Source organism: Euprymna scolopes, chromosome 1 (genome assembly GCF_053919585.1).
Source record: "Euprymna scolopes isolate OS-2025 chromosome 1, ASM5391958v1, whole genome shotgun sequence".
NCBI lineage: Eukaryota > Metazoa > Mollusca > Cephalopoda > Sepiida > Sepiolidae > Euprymna > Euprymna scolopes.
Window position 1 is genome coordinate 171,617,287 of NC_136482.1, and position 15,000 is coordinate 171,632,286.

Below are 15,000 nucleotides of genomic sequence, written 5' to 3' on the forward strand. Positions count from 1 at the left end.
TGGACTTTCTTCCCAACAAAATAGATTTTCTACATGGAGTACAGACGCACTGAGAAAACTGAGAAAAGAAAGAAAAAAAGAAATATCAACTGACAAAACACAGAATCAGAAGTTAGTAGCAACAAAATGCAAAATGTACCTATATATATATATATATATATATATATATATATATATATATATATATATATATATATATATACTAGCAATTCAGCCCGGCTTTGCTCGGGTCCTATGTACTGTTCATGACTTTCTGTGCATATATATATATATATATTAAAAAGTTTGACGCATGTCCAGGTAACCTATATCGAAAATTTCAAGTGTTTAGAACCAAAATTAGCGGGGAAGTTTGGTAGAGTTTGCAAAGGTCAACTCTTTAAACTGTGACCTCTTGGCAGCTACAATTTCGCCCCAAAACTGATTAAAAAGCTTGCTGCATGTCTGAATACTCTTTATGTAAATTTTCAAATGTTTAGACCCCAAATTGGCTGAATAGTTTGCTAGAGACCGAAAAGGTCAAATCTTTTGAACTTTGACGTCCTTGGCAGCCAAATTTTCGGCTAAAAACCGATTGAAAAGCTTGCTCTATAACTGAATACACTTTATGTAAAATTTCAAATGTTTAGACCAAAATTTGGCTGAATAATTTGGTAGAGACCGCAGAGGTCAATTTTTTAAAACTTTGACCCCAATTTTGAGCCCTTAACATTTATTGTTTTGGACTCAAATCAAATGAAAAAGTTAGATCCATGTCCAAGTAATGTACATCTAAAATTTCAAGTGTTTAAACCAAAAATTGGTGGCGGAGTTCAGTAGAGTTTTCAAAGGCTAAATCATTGAACTTTGACCCCTTGACAGCGAAATTTCTGGCCGAAAACCAATTAAAACAGATTTCCCACAAATCTGAATACCCTTTATGTCAAATCTCGAGTCTGTAGACTGAAAATTGACAGAGTAGTTTGGTAGGGAAATGTACACATCCAGACACACATAGACAGAAAATGTTGATATATATATATATATATATATATATATATATATATATATATATATATATATATATATATATATACTCCAATGCCTGCTTCTCAAAATATGGAAACAAGAGAAAATCCCTGCACAACTTAGAGATGCCCTAGCTGTCTCCATCTTTAAGAAGGGAGACAAGGCAAACTATGGGAACTATCAGGGCATTTCTTTCCTCTCTACCACAAGGAAAGCCTTAGCTTGGGTTTTGGCCAACAGGCTTACATCCCTTGCAGAAACCACCCTTCCCGAGTCCCAAAGTGGCTTTCGACCAAATAGAGGCACGATGGACATGATTTTCACTTCTCGTCAACTCCAAGAAAAGTGCAGGGAGCAAAATTTACCATTATACATGGCTTTTATAGACCTTACTAAAGCCTTTGACTCGGTGAACCGTCAAGCCCTTTGGCTGGTTCTTGCAAGGTTTGGATGCCCAGAGAGGTACATTCGGGTACTGAGACTGCTACATGACAACATGTCAGCTACAGTCCTCAGTAGTAGTGGAGATGAAACAGAGCCCTTCAGGGTTGACACGGGAGTGAAACAGGGATGTGTCATTGCCCCAACCCTGTTCTCCATCTTCATTACTGCTATCCTCCATCTCACGGACAAACATCTTCCCTGTGGAGTTCGGATTATGTACAGAACTGACGTGCGACTTTTTAACATCAACAGATTTAGGGCCAAAGGTCGAACGAACACGATATCCATTATGGAGCTACAGTATGCAGACGATAACGCCCTTGTAGCCCTCTCAGAAGAGGACCTACAGTGTACACTGGTTGCCTTCACGAGGGCGTACAAACAGCTAGGACTAACAATTAATATAAAAAAGACACAAATCCTCCATCAATCACCACCAAACAGTACTCCAGTCTCACCCCCAAACATCTCCATCGACAACGCTAGACTGGAAAATGTGGACCACTTCCTATACCTAGGCAGCATCCTATCATCAAAAGTCAACATAGATGATGAAATACAACACCATCTCAGCTGTGCCAGTGGGGCTTTCTCAAAGCTAAGGAAGAAAGTATTTGAGAACTGTGACCTTCTGGCAAAGACCAAAATCATGGTATACAAAGCTGTCTTGCTGCCCACTCTTCTCTATGGATCGGAGACCTGGACCACATACAGGAGGCATGTAAAAACCCTGGAGACGTACCACCAAAGATGCCTCCGAAAAATCCTCAGAATCAGTTGGAAGGACCGACGCACCAACACCAGCGTCCTGAGTGAGGCTGACATTCCTACTACCACCGCTACTGTTACTCAACGCCAGCTCAGATGGACTGGTCATGTTGTCCGAATGCCGGATCTCCGCCTCCCAAAACAGATTTTCTACTCTCAGCTTGTTGAGGGAAAGCGTGCCCAGGGTGGCCAAAAGATGAGGTATAAGGACAACATCAAAGCAAATCTAAAGCGGTTTCACATGGACCTTGAGACATGGGAGGACGTGGCTGGGAGCAGGTTGGCATGGAGGAGCACTGTCCACGAAGGTGCTGCGCTTTATAGCAGTGACCTAAATCAAGCTGCTGAGGATAAACGCAAGCACAGAAAGGACAGATTATCAACCAGACACACCCAACCACACCCCACCCCACCACCGCTACCTTTATCTGCCCAAATTGCACAAGAAAAATTGGGTCTAGGATTGGGCTCTATGCTCACCTGAGGACCTACAGAAGCCACAACGGAGGACAGTCTTACTTGGACACGAGTGACCGCCGATGATGATGATGATGATATATAAAGTAGCATTTCAGCCCGACGTTGCCCGGGTGTTTAGATGTGTATGTTGAGCAAAAAAAAAAAAAAAAAAAAAGTTGTAGTAGAAAGGCAGGCTCGAACCTGTACCACGAAGGACGAAAAGAACGGGGGAAAAAAAACCTGACGTCCTTGTCGTTACGACACTCGCCAAACCAGAAGTGACGTAGGTTTAAATTAAGGCTAGGCAATAGAAAGTAGAGGATGACTTTTTAAAATATCGACGAAAAAAGCTACCCCCCCCTGTAGAAAAGTGCCTAGTAGAAAGTGAAGATATTACTGTTTTTAGCCAATTTTTCGATATTTGTCGTCTGAAAGGTCGAACTTCAAAATGATACTGATGTTCATAAAATCCGTCGCTTCTCTCAAAAGTTTTAGGCACACATGCAAACATACATATATACATTTATATATTGGTAACTAAACATTTTCGACCCAAACAGATTAAAAAGTTTGCCCTATTTCTGAATACCCTTTATGTAAAATTTCAAATGTTTAGACCAGAAAGTGTCCGAGTAATTTGGTTGAAACCGCAGAGGTCAAATTTTTTAAAACTTTGAACCCTATTATGACCCCTTAACATCTATTGTTTGGGGCTCAAATCAAGTTATTAAGTTAGATCCATGTCCAAGGAACCAATATCTAAAATTTCAAGTGTTTAGACCCAAAATTGTCGGAGGAGTTTGGTAGAGTTCTCAAACGTCAAATCGTTGAACTTTGACCCCTTATCAGCCAAATTTCTAGCGGAAAACGGATTACAATGCTGTTCTCAAACTCCTTAATTGCCAAATTACAAACGAATTACACAGATTTTCCCGAATCTCAGTACGCTGTATATCAAATTTCGAGTCTGTAGACTTAAAAATGACAAAGTTATTGTGTATGGAAATGTACACAGACACACATACACAGACAGGGTCACATTGATAGATATACTAGCATTTCAGCTCGGCGTTGCCCGAGTGTTTGAATGTGTATGTTGAGCAAAAAAAAAAAAAAAAGTGGTAGTAGGAAAGCAAGCTCGAACCTGTACTGCAAAGGAGGAAAAGAGGGGAAAAAACCTGACGTCTATGCTGTTACGACCACCGCCAAACTGGAAATGACATTTTTTTTTCATAGGCATAACCACTTATCAAGGCCAAGAGGCCACTCGAGGATAAGGGTTAAAAAGTGTACAGTAGAAATTGGACAATATAGTAACCTTTAGTAATGGAGATTCGGTAAATTTGTTACCTTATATGGAACGGCTCATCAAAAACTTGTTTATGTTAGACTTGAAGACAACCATATTGTAGTCAGCTGGAAAGCAGGAAAACGGAAGACAATTCCATAGGCGTGCAATTCTAAGAAAGAAGCTTTGCTCATGGAATCTACGCTGAGGTTTAAGCACAGATAAAGAGTGGGGGGAAACTAGTGATAGTGTTTTCTGCTAGACGGGTGTTTCTTGGCGAGGGGGGACCATAGAATGGAGCACAGACGAGCACCTGCCATGAAAATTACGATAAAGCAGAGACAAACTCGCAACATCTCTTCTGTGAGAAAGAGGTTGCAGGGAAGAGAAAAGGACATCCCCTACGAGGCTACAAAGTCTATTTTTAATTCTATCAAGGCAGGATAAGTCCTTTCTAGCAGCTCCTGACCAGATGTGGCAACAGTACACCATCCTTGGACGTACCTGGCTCTTATATAGATAGAGAATTGCATCAGCAGTAAGATATCTACTGGATCGATAGAAAGATCTCACCATTTTTCCAGTGGCCTTGGCAATGGATTTAATGTATGTGTTCCATTTAAGATCAGGAGAAAAGGTCAAGCCCAGAAGCTTGTCAAAACATGAGGCCTCCCCAAGACGTGAGCCATTCATTTCAATTTATGCCAGATGGGGATCAAAGCGTTGATGATGTAAAGATAGAAGCTTGGTTTTAGATGCATTAAAAGTAACAATCCACCTCTTTCCCCATTGTACCACTTGCTCAAGATCAGAGGAGAGAGAATCAGAGAGAACTTGGTCATTAGATGTGCTACCATAGATAGTAGTGTCACCAGCATAGATGTCTACAAATGATGTAAGGATGTGATTTGGAAGATCATTAATATAGATCAGGAAGAGAGTTGGGCCCAGGATGGACCCCTGAGGGACTCCAGCATTAATACTAAGAGCTTCTGATTTCTTCCCATCAACCACTACTCTTATGAACCTATCAGAAAGATTTAATAATTGAGAAGGCATTTCCAGGTATACCGTAGCTGGAGATCTTGTGAAGTAAACTTTTATGCCATATTCTATCAAAGGTCTTTGATATGTCAAGAGCAATTAGCCTAGAAATGTAGCCTCCATCAGGAGATTCGCTAATCCTATGAGATATATCTGTAAGCACATCTGCTGTAAATCTAGCAGAACGGAAACCATATTGCGTGTCACTAAGAAGGTTATTTTTGCTAAGATGGTTGATTACTTCTCTATTTAACACAGATTCCAGCAACTTACTCATGACGCTCAGGAGACTTATTGGCCTGTACTGAGAGGGGGATGAGCGATCACCTGAATTCTTAAATACAGGGCATACTGATGAAATTTTCTAGGGAGATGGGAAACTATTCTCCTTAAGACAACGTTTAAACAGTTTTGTAAGTATGGGTGCAAGTTCTGGTTGAAGTTTTTTGAGTACTATAATTGGAATACCGTCAGGGCCGGTTGCTTTACTGAAATCAAGGTTTTTGATGAGCTTGGCAACATCACGTACAGATATTTGTATATCAAGTAGCATGTTTTCTGATACAGGAGGAAATATTGGAGGTTAGCAGCCTTGGTCGCAAAGGTTAGAATTAGCTGCAAAGTTCTTGGCAAAGAGTTTGGCTTTGTCTGATACTGACGAGAGTACCTCAGGTCCATTTATGAGAGTTGGGATAGAGTACACGCTTCTGTTCAGGATTCTGTTTACGATTTGCCAAAACTGGTGGGAACCAAGCCGTTGCTAAGCTACTTTGGACTTGACGGACTGAGCATACAACTCTCTTTTGTTCTTTATTACTTTTTCACAATGGTTGCTGGCAGTTCTGAAAGCGGCTTTAGTCTCAGTACATCTATTACGTTGGAAGCAATGGAAAAAGTTATTTTGATGCGTAATGGCAGCAGCACATTCCGGAGAGAACCACGGCTGGCTGTTAGGTTTTTGCTGGAATTTTTCGAGGGTATGAAACGGTCTATACCTACAATTAACCATTCGGTCAGGTCTAATACTATAGAGGACACATCCTTTTTAAACATGGAACGCAGAGGTAGATCTGATATAAATGTGCGGAAGCTATCCCAGTCAGCCATAGAGTATGGATATACTGTACGATGGAGAGGTACGTCTGGGGACTTATTACATTTCATTTTTATCTTAACTGATACAACTGAGTGGTTGGAAGATCCAATTGGAGACAGAACAGAAGCTGAACACAGTTCAGGGCAAGTTGTGAGAAAGAGGTCTAGGAGACTTGCATACTGGCCATCAGTATCGGGAACATGGGTGGGTTCGTGAACAATCTGAGTGAGTCATAAGCAATGGAGAAATCATGACAGAACCTCCCCTCATCATCGGTCTTGTTTGAGTGACATTTTTTAATATTAAGGCTAGACAATCGAAAGGAGAGTATGACTTTAAAAAATATCGGCAAAAAAAGCTACCCCTCCCTCTGTCGAAAAGTGCCCAGGTTAAGGTGAAGATATTAATGTTTTTAGCCAATTTTTCGATATTTGTCGTCTGAAAGGTCGAACTTCAAAACGGTACTGATCTTTTTTTTTTTTTTTTTTTACACAGTGATCACCACTTATCAAGGCCCGGAAGACACTCAGGGATAAGGGTTATTGCAAGTACATTACGTTAGTGTGGAGATTTGATGAAGTGTTTACTTAAGGGGGCGGTTCATTAGGAATTTGTTAACATTGGACTTGAACACATCCAAGTTGTAGTCCGGTGGGAAGCAGGCAGACGGAACAGAGTTCCACAGGCGTGCAGTTCTAAGAGAGAAGCTGTTCATGGAATCCGCATTTTGATTTAGGCACAGATATAGTGGGGGAAATTTTTCACAGTGGATTCAGCTAGACGGGTGTTTTTCATGAAAGATTGGCGAGGGGGAACTAGAGATTGGAGTTCAGACGAGCATCTGCCATGGAAATAACGATAAAACAAGGATAGGCTCGCAACGTCTCTTCTGTGGGAGAGAGGTTGCAGGGTAGAGAAAAGGGCATCCCCCACTAAGCCACAAAGTCTATTTTGTACTCTGTCAAGGCAGGATAGGCTGTTTTAGCAGCTCCTGCCCAGATATGGCAACAGTATTCAATCCTTGGACGTACTTAGCTTTTATATAGATAGAGAATTGCATCAGTAGTGAGATATCTTCTGGAGCGGTAGAAGGATTCCACCATCTTTCCAGCGACCTTGGCAACAGACTTGATGTACGTGTTCCATTTCAGATCAGGAGTAAAGGTCAAACCCAGAAGCTTGTCAAAACACGGGACCTCACCCAGACGAGAGCCATCCATCACAATTGATGCCAGATGGGGATCAGAGCGTTGATGATGTAAGGATAAGTGTTTGGTTTTGGATGCATTAAAGGTAACCAGCCACATCTTCCCCCACTGAACCACGTGCTCGAGATCAGAGGAGAGAGAATCAGAGAGAACTTTGTCATTTACAGCCTTTGATGTGTTGCCGTAGATGGTCGTGTCATCAGCATAGATGTCAACGAATGATTTAAGTATGTGTTTAGGGAGGTCATTGATGTAGATCAGGAAGAGAGTTGAGAAAATACGTCGCCTCTGTCGAAAGTGTTGGGCAGACATGCAAACATACATATATACATACATTTATATATTGGTAACTAAACATTTTCGACCCAAACCGATTAAAAAGTTTCCCCTATTTCTGAATACCCTTTATGTAAAATTTCAAATATTTGGACCAGAAATTGTCTGAGTAATTTGGTAGAGACCACAGAGGTCAAATTTTTTAAAACTTTGAACCCTATTACAACCCCTTAACATCTATTGTTTGGGTCTCAAATCAAGTTATTAAGTTAAATCCATGTCCAAGGAACATATATCTAAAATTTCAAGTGTTCAGACCCAAAATTGTCGGAGGAGTTTGGTAGAGTTCTCAAACGTCAAATCGTTGAACTTTGACCCCTTATCAGCCAAATTTCTAGCGGAAAACGGATTACAAAGATGTTCTCAAATCTCAATACCCTGTATATCAAATATCGAGTCTGTAGACTAGAAATTGACAGTTATAGTGTAGGGAAATGTACACAGACAGACAGACACACACACAGACAGACACACACACAGACAGACAGACACTTTCAGTTTTATAGATATACTAACATGGGTGTCCGGCGTTGCCCGGGTATTTGGAGATGTACGTTGAGCAAAAAAAAACAAAAAACAAAAGTCTTCATTTTTGAAAAACTTTGACCCCTATTATGACTCCTTAACATCCATTGTTTGGGGCTCAAATCAAGTTATTAAGTTAGATCCATGTCCAATGAACCTATATCTAAAATTTCAAGTGTTTAGACCCAAAATTGTCGGAGGAGTTTGGTAGAGTTCTCAAAGGTCAAATCGTTGAACTTTGACCCCTTAACAGCCACATTTCTGGCCGAAACCGATCACATAGATTTTCCCAAATCTCAGTACCCTGTATATCAAATTTCGAGTCTGTAGGCTTGAAAGTTATTGTGTAGGGAAATGCACACACACACACACACACGTTCACTTATATATATATATATATATATATATATATATATATATATATATATATATATATATATATATATAATACTATACTCAGCATATACCGTTCTACATGATATACTTATAAAATCGTATATTATATGTATATATGTGTTTCATTATTTACTGCAACAATACTCAATATATAAATAGAGCTTAGTGATAGTACAAAATATACTTACAGCAAGCAAGCTATACAGAAACGTTTGTGTTTCCATCCAAGAAGGAATTTATCAGTTTGCTTACAATATAACGCATTATTCAATAAATTTAAGGTTTGATATATAGATAGCTTCACTAATGAAAAAAAGAAAAACATCCATATGTTTTTTTTTTTTATAAAGTATTAACCTTCAAATTCGCCAAAATTTTAGCCTATTCAGATTATTGGTTTACAAATTACAGCTAAGTGAAGCTATTGTTGCAAATTTTCCAAACAATGAAAAAAATCTAAATTTATTTTGTTGGGCAGAAACATTGTTTTCTGGCGAGAAAAATACTGTTCAAGTAAAACAATGGCTAATTCATCTTGTTTATTATTTATCTGCTTCATTAGAAATAACTTGTTAACAGGTACTATACTGACATGGAACGCGTTTGTACAGACACACGTGATGCTGAATGCTCAGGTCGACCAAATTCGGCAGTTGTTCCGGAAAAATATATTAAAAAAGTCAGCAAACTCATTTTAGCTGATTAAAATTGAATTTGCATAAAATAACAGGACAGTTGCAGATACCAATGAGAAAGCTGTATTCAAAGCGGGTGCTGCGTTTGCTTATAGTCAATGAAAAGTACATCAAAACATCAACAATTCAGAGCATTGTTTGTAACTGCTTGAATGCAACGAAAAGGAGTTTTGTATCAATATCTGACAAGAAAGGAAACATGGATTCGGCACTTCATTCTGGGGTAAAATTTGCAGTTAGCTGAGTGGACAGCAGCAAGTGAAAGTCGTCCAAAGTGACCAAAAATTCAAACATCAGCAGGCAAGGTTTTTGCCTTCGTATTTTGAAATATATTGTGTTTATCGATTACCTTGAGAAAATAAGAGCGGATACTAAATACATTTGAATGGAAAAATTCGCCCCAAAACAGCTACAAAGGAATAAAAAAAAAGGTGCTTTTTCACTAATTGATCACAATAATGACAAAACTATATAAATTTCACTTCGAATTGCTTCTACACCCATTCCTTCTCCAACGACTACTGGCTGTTGGCAGACATCAAAATAACACTACAAGGAAAAAAATTTGGCACCAAAAAAAAAAGTGATATTAGAAATTGAAGTTTATTTTAAGAACCTTGGCTTTTTCAAGAAAAAAATAAATAAAAAAGCCAAAGATAAATAATTCTACAAAAAAAAAAAAAGGCATTGGATTGCCAATGAAATCAGTGTAACGCTGATGATATGTTGAATAAAATCGAAAAAAGTCCGAGCAACATGAAATATTGTCCATGTTGTTTTGGAATTCTATTGGGTTATTATGAATATTAACATATGTGTTTGGAGTTTCTGTTTCTTTCAGATTTGACAGATTTTATATACAAGGGCCGTGCAATAAATAATGCCCCTAACCCACTTCCAGTTGTCTGATCTAGCTGAAATTTTACATGTGCAATGATTTATATCTCTACGGGTTATGTGGCAAATTACAGCTCTGAACTAATTGTGGTCTATGTTTTACAGGTGTTTGAACTGAGGCAGGTGTGAAATGGAGCCTGTTGAATGTCGAGCAGTGATCCGGTTTTTGTATTTGAAAGGACGCACACCACAGAAGACTTTTAATGAAATGAAAGAAACTTATGGTGATAATGCCCCATCATATGACCTTGTAAAACGCTGGCATCGTGAATTCAAACATGGCTGGAAGTCTGTGGAAACAGCTCCCAGACCTGATCGCCCCCCTTCTGTCATTGATGAGGCATCTGTCCGTCAAGTTGAGGCTGCCATTTTGGAAGATCGGCACATTACTATTTGCCAAATCGCCCAAGATGTCAAGATTAGTACAGGGTCTGTGGAAACTATCATTCATGACCATTTGCATATGCATAAGGTGTCTGCCAGATGGATTCCCAGGTTGCTCACACCATTCTAGAAGCGAGAATGTGTCGAGTGCTCGAGGATGAATTTGGAGATATGCCAAGAAGATGTCAAAGTTTTTCAAAAGACTGATTACACAGGATGAAACCTGAGTCCATCACTATGATCCAGAGACCAAAGCCCAGTCAATGCAGTGGAAGCACTTGGACTCACCACCTCCAAAGAAGGCAAGGGTGCAGCCCTCCGCTGGCAAGGTCATGCTCAGTCTTCTGGGACCAGGACAGAGTAGTGATGACAGATTTACTGGCAAAGGGTGCCACAATTACAGGAGCTTATTATTATTCACTTGTGAGGAAATTAAGGGAAGCTATCAAAATCAAGAGGCCGAGCAAGATCAGCAAAGGTACCCTCCTCCTGCAGGACAACGCTCCGGTCCACAACTTGCATGTTGCCAGATCAGAAACAGGGGCGTGTGTTTATGAAATTTTCCCCCATCGTCCCTACTCTCCTGACTTTGCACCCTCTGACTTTCACCTCTTCCCAGCCAGGAAGTTGTTTTTGAAAGGACAGTGTTTCCCAGATGATGCAGCCTTGATTTCTGAAGTCACGTCATGGTTGGAGGACCAACCTGGGGTGTTCTACAAAAACGGTCTCCAGAGCTGTATCAAACGATGGGAGAAATGTATAACTCTGGGTGGTTCCTATGTAGAGAAAGACTAATAACTGTGTCAAATTTCGTTGCTCTACTGCTATGGGAAGTGGGTCAGGGGCATTACTTATTGCACGCCCCTCGTATCTCGCTTTTCTTGTTCAAATTCTTTGTTCATTTTTGTTTCATTCCATATCCATTTTTATGAGAATCAATATTGCAGAGTAAAATGAAGCTCAATATTCAAATCTTTATTGACTTTTATGTTTCCATCCAATTGTTTTCGATGCACAAATGGATTTTCTCTTAACATTCAAATCTGAATCTTGTTTAAAGTGACTCAATTCCCATTTTGCCATTCCAGAATCTAAGAAATTTCTCATCATCCACAGTTTCATAAAAACTTATTTAACATGTTCTTCCATCTTCCTTCACTGATGAGGAAACTGAGGTTTACAAATTTCTAATATTTTAGGACAGAGGTTTCCAAAGTTTTCAAACGGGGGGGGGGAAGGGAAGGGAAGGGAAGGCATACTGCTGACTTTGTAGAGCTATACGACCCCCACCCCTACCCTAAACAGAAGAATGATCTGGACGTGTTTTGTACTGTTTTGCTAATTAGTTTTACTTTTTAATGAAACTGGTTCTCTAAAACCTCATTTTTTAAATCATTTTCTAAATAAAAAGAAAAACAACAACAACGTTTTCACTCATTTCCATTTAAAAAAGTTTTCCTGAATATTTTTATGTTTTCCATAAGAGCTCCATAGACTGAATTAAACATTTTGGTGGGCTGGATCTGGCTCGTGAGTCATAGTTTGTGAAACCCCTGTTCTAAGACCCCCTCTTTATCTATATCTATTCTGTGTGTGTGTGTGTGTGTGTGTGTGTGTGTGTGTGTGTGTGTGTAAATAAAATTACAATCACATACCTTTCCACTGTATTCTTCTCTTTCCTCTGCAAAACATAAAGCATAAAAATTTGGATTAAAATCGTCATACACAAGTTTTTATTTTTATTTTTTTTATAAAGGCATCACCACTTATCAAGGCCAAGAGCCCACTCGAGGATAAGGGTTAAAGAGTGTACAAGTAGACAATTGGGCAGTAAACTAATCAAGTTTCCAATCATTTTAAACCGTCTCTTTTGCTTCAATAAGAAACATATAACAATCGTGATTCAAATATCCTCGAATAGCCTTCGGGTCTTTATAAGTGGTGAATCCCTTGCAAGAAAAAAAAAGGATTTTTTGTCAGTCACATATTTTATTTAAGATACTAAATATATTGTAGAATTTATCTCGAATTTAGATATAAGATATCTTAAGTATTTTTTAAAAAAGAATATTTTGCATTAATTGACCTCCATAAAAAAGAAAATACGTTTTACTTTTATTTATAACGTTCGTGCTTAGCATTTATATAAACGAAACCATGTTTTCATTTTATTTTATTTATAACAATAATACTGTGGGGTCTACATTCGTGCTTGACATCTACAAAATGTGAATACTTTTTACTACACTTGCAGCAATATTATGGGGTCTGTATTCACGTTTAAAATACATGCTATATAGTTGGGGCACTACACAAGTAAGTAGCGATTATGTTATCTAGTGTGAACTTTGATAAGGGTTACCTTTATTGCAAGTCAGGATGATAATCTATCTGCAAGCTGAATTGTATCAAGAGATGAATGATGTGAGTTGAAACGTGAGGGAGGGGGAGGCAACAGGTGAAACGGTAGAGGAAACAAAGTTGAACGGTGAGAATGACGTCACGTTTTCGAGCGGGAGAAATCAAAGATTTTAAATCAATCTCTCCGTTGGAAGCATGCGAACAAGACACGTCCAAATGATGTAGAAACTAATAATTGTGTCGACTGTTACCGTTGCGCCACTCATTTCTTATGGTAGTAAATTAGTATATTAAGACGGAAATAGTTAGTCTCTCTCTCTCTCTCCTTGTCAATTCTCTCCAATAAAACCTTGAAGAAAACTCAGCGAACGTCTCCTTGTGTATTTCGTGAATGAAAAGTTTTATTAGTCTTAGTTAAATAGTTGAAACAACCGCAGCAATTCATGAAACCGCGATTCATGAAGCAATCACAATAATCATATCGTATAAATCCGAAGATATTTTTGTTGGCATTGGTTTCCCTGATATTTTTCTAATCTAGAAAGATTAGAAGTATTTACAGGAGAGACCATATGAAACTTACCAACATCCTAAATGAAAGTGATTTTTAGTAGAATAAATTGGATTCAAACTTGACACCAAGGTCGCCAGTCTGCGTCGTTTACCAATGAACCAAACGTCACCTCCCACAGCGACGATGAAAAGAAACGACGATGCAGAGAAATAAAAGAGTATGTACAAACACCTGCACGTTTGTATCAAGACTTTTATTTAGTTTATTAATCACACACGGTTGAAAACATAACATAGTTTTACTTCATTTTATTTGTAACAATAATACTGTGGGTTCTGTGTTCGTGCGTGACATCCATAAAAAGAAACTTTACTTTTTTTTCAATTATTTTATTTATAGCAATAATATTATTGGGCGTAAGAAAATATTTTGGAAAAAAATTGAAAAATAGAGATTTTAATCATCGGTCAGTCACAATTTTTTTTAAAAAACATTATAAATACATTTGTCCCATTCTGAAATATCAGAGATCTTTACTTTTAGAAATGTAGAATATAACATTAATAGTAAAAAATAAGTAAATAAATAAATAAATAAAATCCCAACAAATAAATCAGATGACATGACTGAAAATTGAAACTGAAACCTTGAGTTCTTTAGTAAGAGATTTTACGAATTGCCGTATTTGTATTGACTATTAAATTGGTGCAAAAATAATCTGTTTTTTTTGACGTTCAACTTCATGCCAAAAAACATTTTTGCATCAACGTAATAACAAATTGAGCTTAAAACATTACCTTAACAAAATAATTATTGACATGGGGTGACATCATAGGTTCAGGATTTAGGTCATGTTTCAAAACATGAATTAAAACGTAAGCGATAATAAAAAAGATAAATGGGTAAACAGGTGTTGAAATTTTAATCGATTTTTCATCGATCTATATATTTTAACTTATCATTACCTAACGCCATTTACTGTATATTTTAGTTTTTCACTTCTAATTCTCATTTTCGCTCCTCCGCACTTTTACTTCAACACCTGAAGATGATTCGTCGACGAATCGAAAGTGCTCGTGACAGCAACAACTATGGAACTTTTATTAATATTTTTGATTTTGATATAAAACAGATTATATGAAAAATTAAAAAAAAAAAAAAGAATCATAAAGCAAAGTATCTCTGGTGCATTTAATAATAGTTGCTTGAATGAAAAAATGCTGCCTAAATATACCAATTTCATATATATATATATATATATACTAGCTGTACCCTGCCACGCGTTGCTGTGGCTCAATTTGGTGTAATGGAAAATTCTAATAAAAAGAAAAAATGCATGTTTCTTATATTCTTAGTACAGCAATCCACTCTAAAAAAAATTTAAAAAATGGTACTCTTGCAGAATTGGATCCCGATCCTCAGGATTACCGTCAATCATGGCTTGGGCTCGACCAACAATCAGTGGATAAAGCTAACGTTGAAACGCTAAATGTTTTTTTTTCTTCTTTTTTTTCTTTTCTTTTCTTTATACAAAAATGTGAGTTAGTAATTAATATTTGAGTGATGGGTGGGGGGTT

At 37.9% G+C, this 15,000-nt stretch overlaps 1 protein-coding gene across 6 annotated transcripts in view; it reads right to left on the bottom strand.

Annotated features, from left to right (window-relative positions):
• The window catches only part of LOC145277521 (calcium/calmodulin-dependent protein kinase kinase 1-like), a 659,720-nt gene that overhangs the window by 100,618 nt on the left and 544,102 nt on the right, over window positions 1-15,000 (bottom strand). For all 6 annotated transcript variants that reach the window (XM_080129008.1, XM_080128980.1, XM_080128989.1 and 3 more), the window contains exon 10: window positions 12,204-12,229. In XM_080129008.1, coding sequence (XP_079985134.1) covers window positions 12,204-12,229 — 26 coding nt within the window. The remainder of the gene's footprint in view (window positions 1-12,203; window positions 12,230-15,000) is intronic.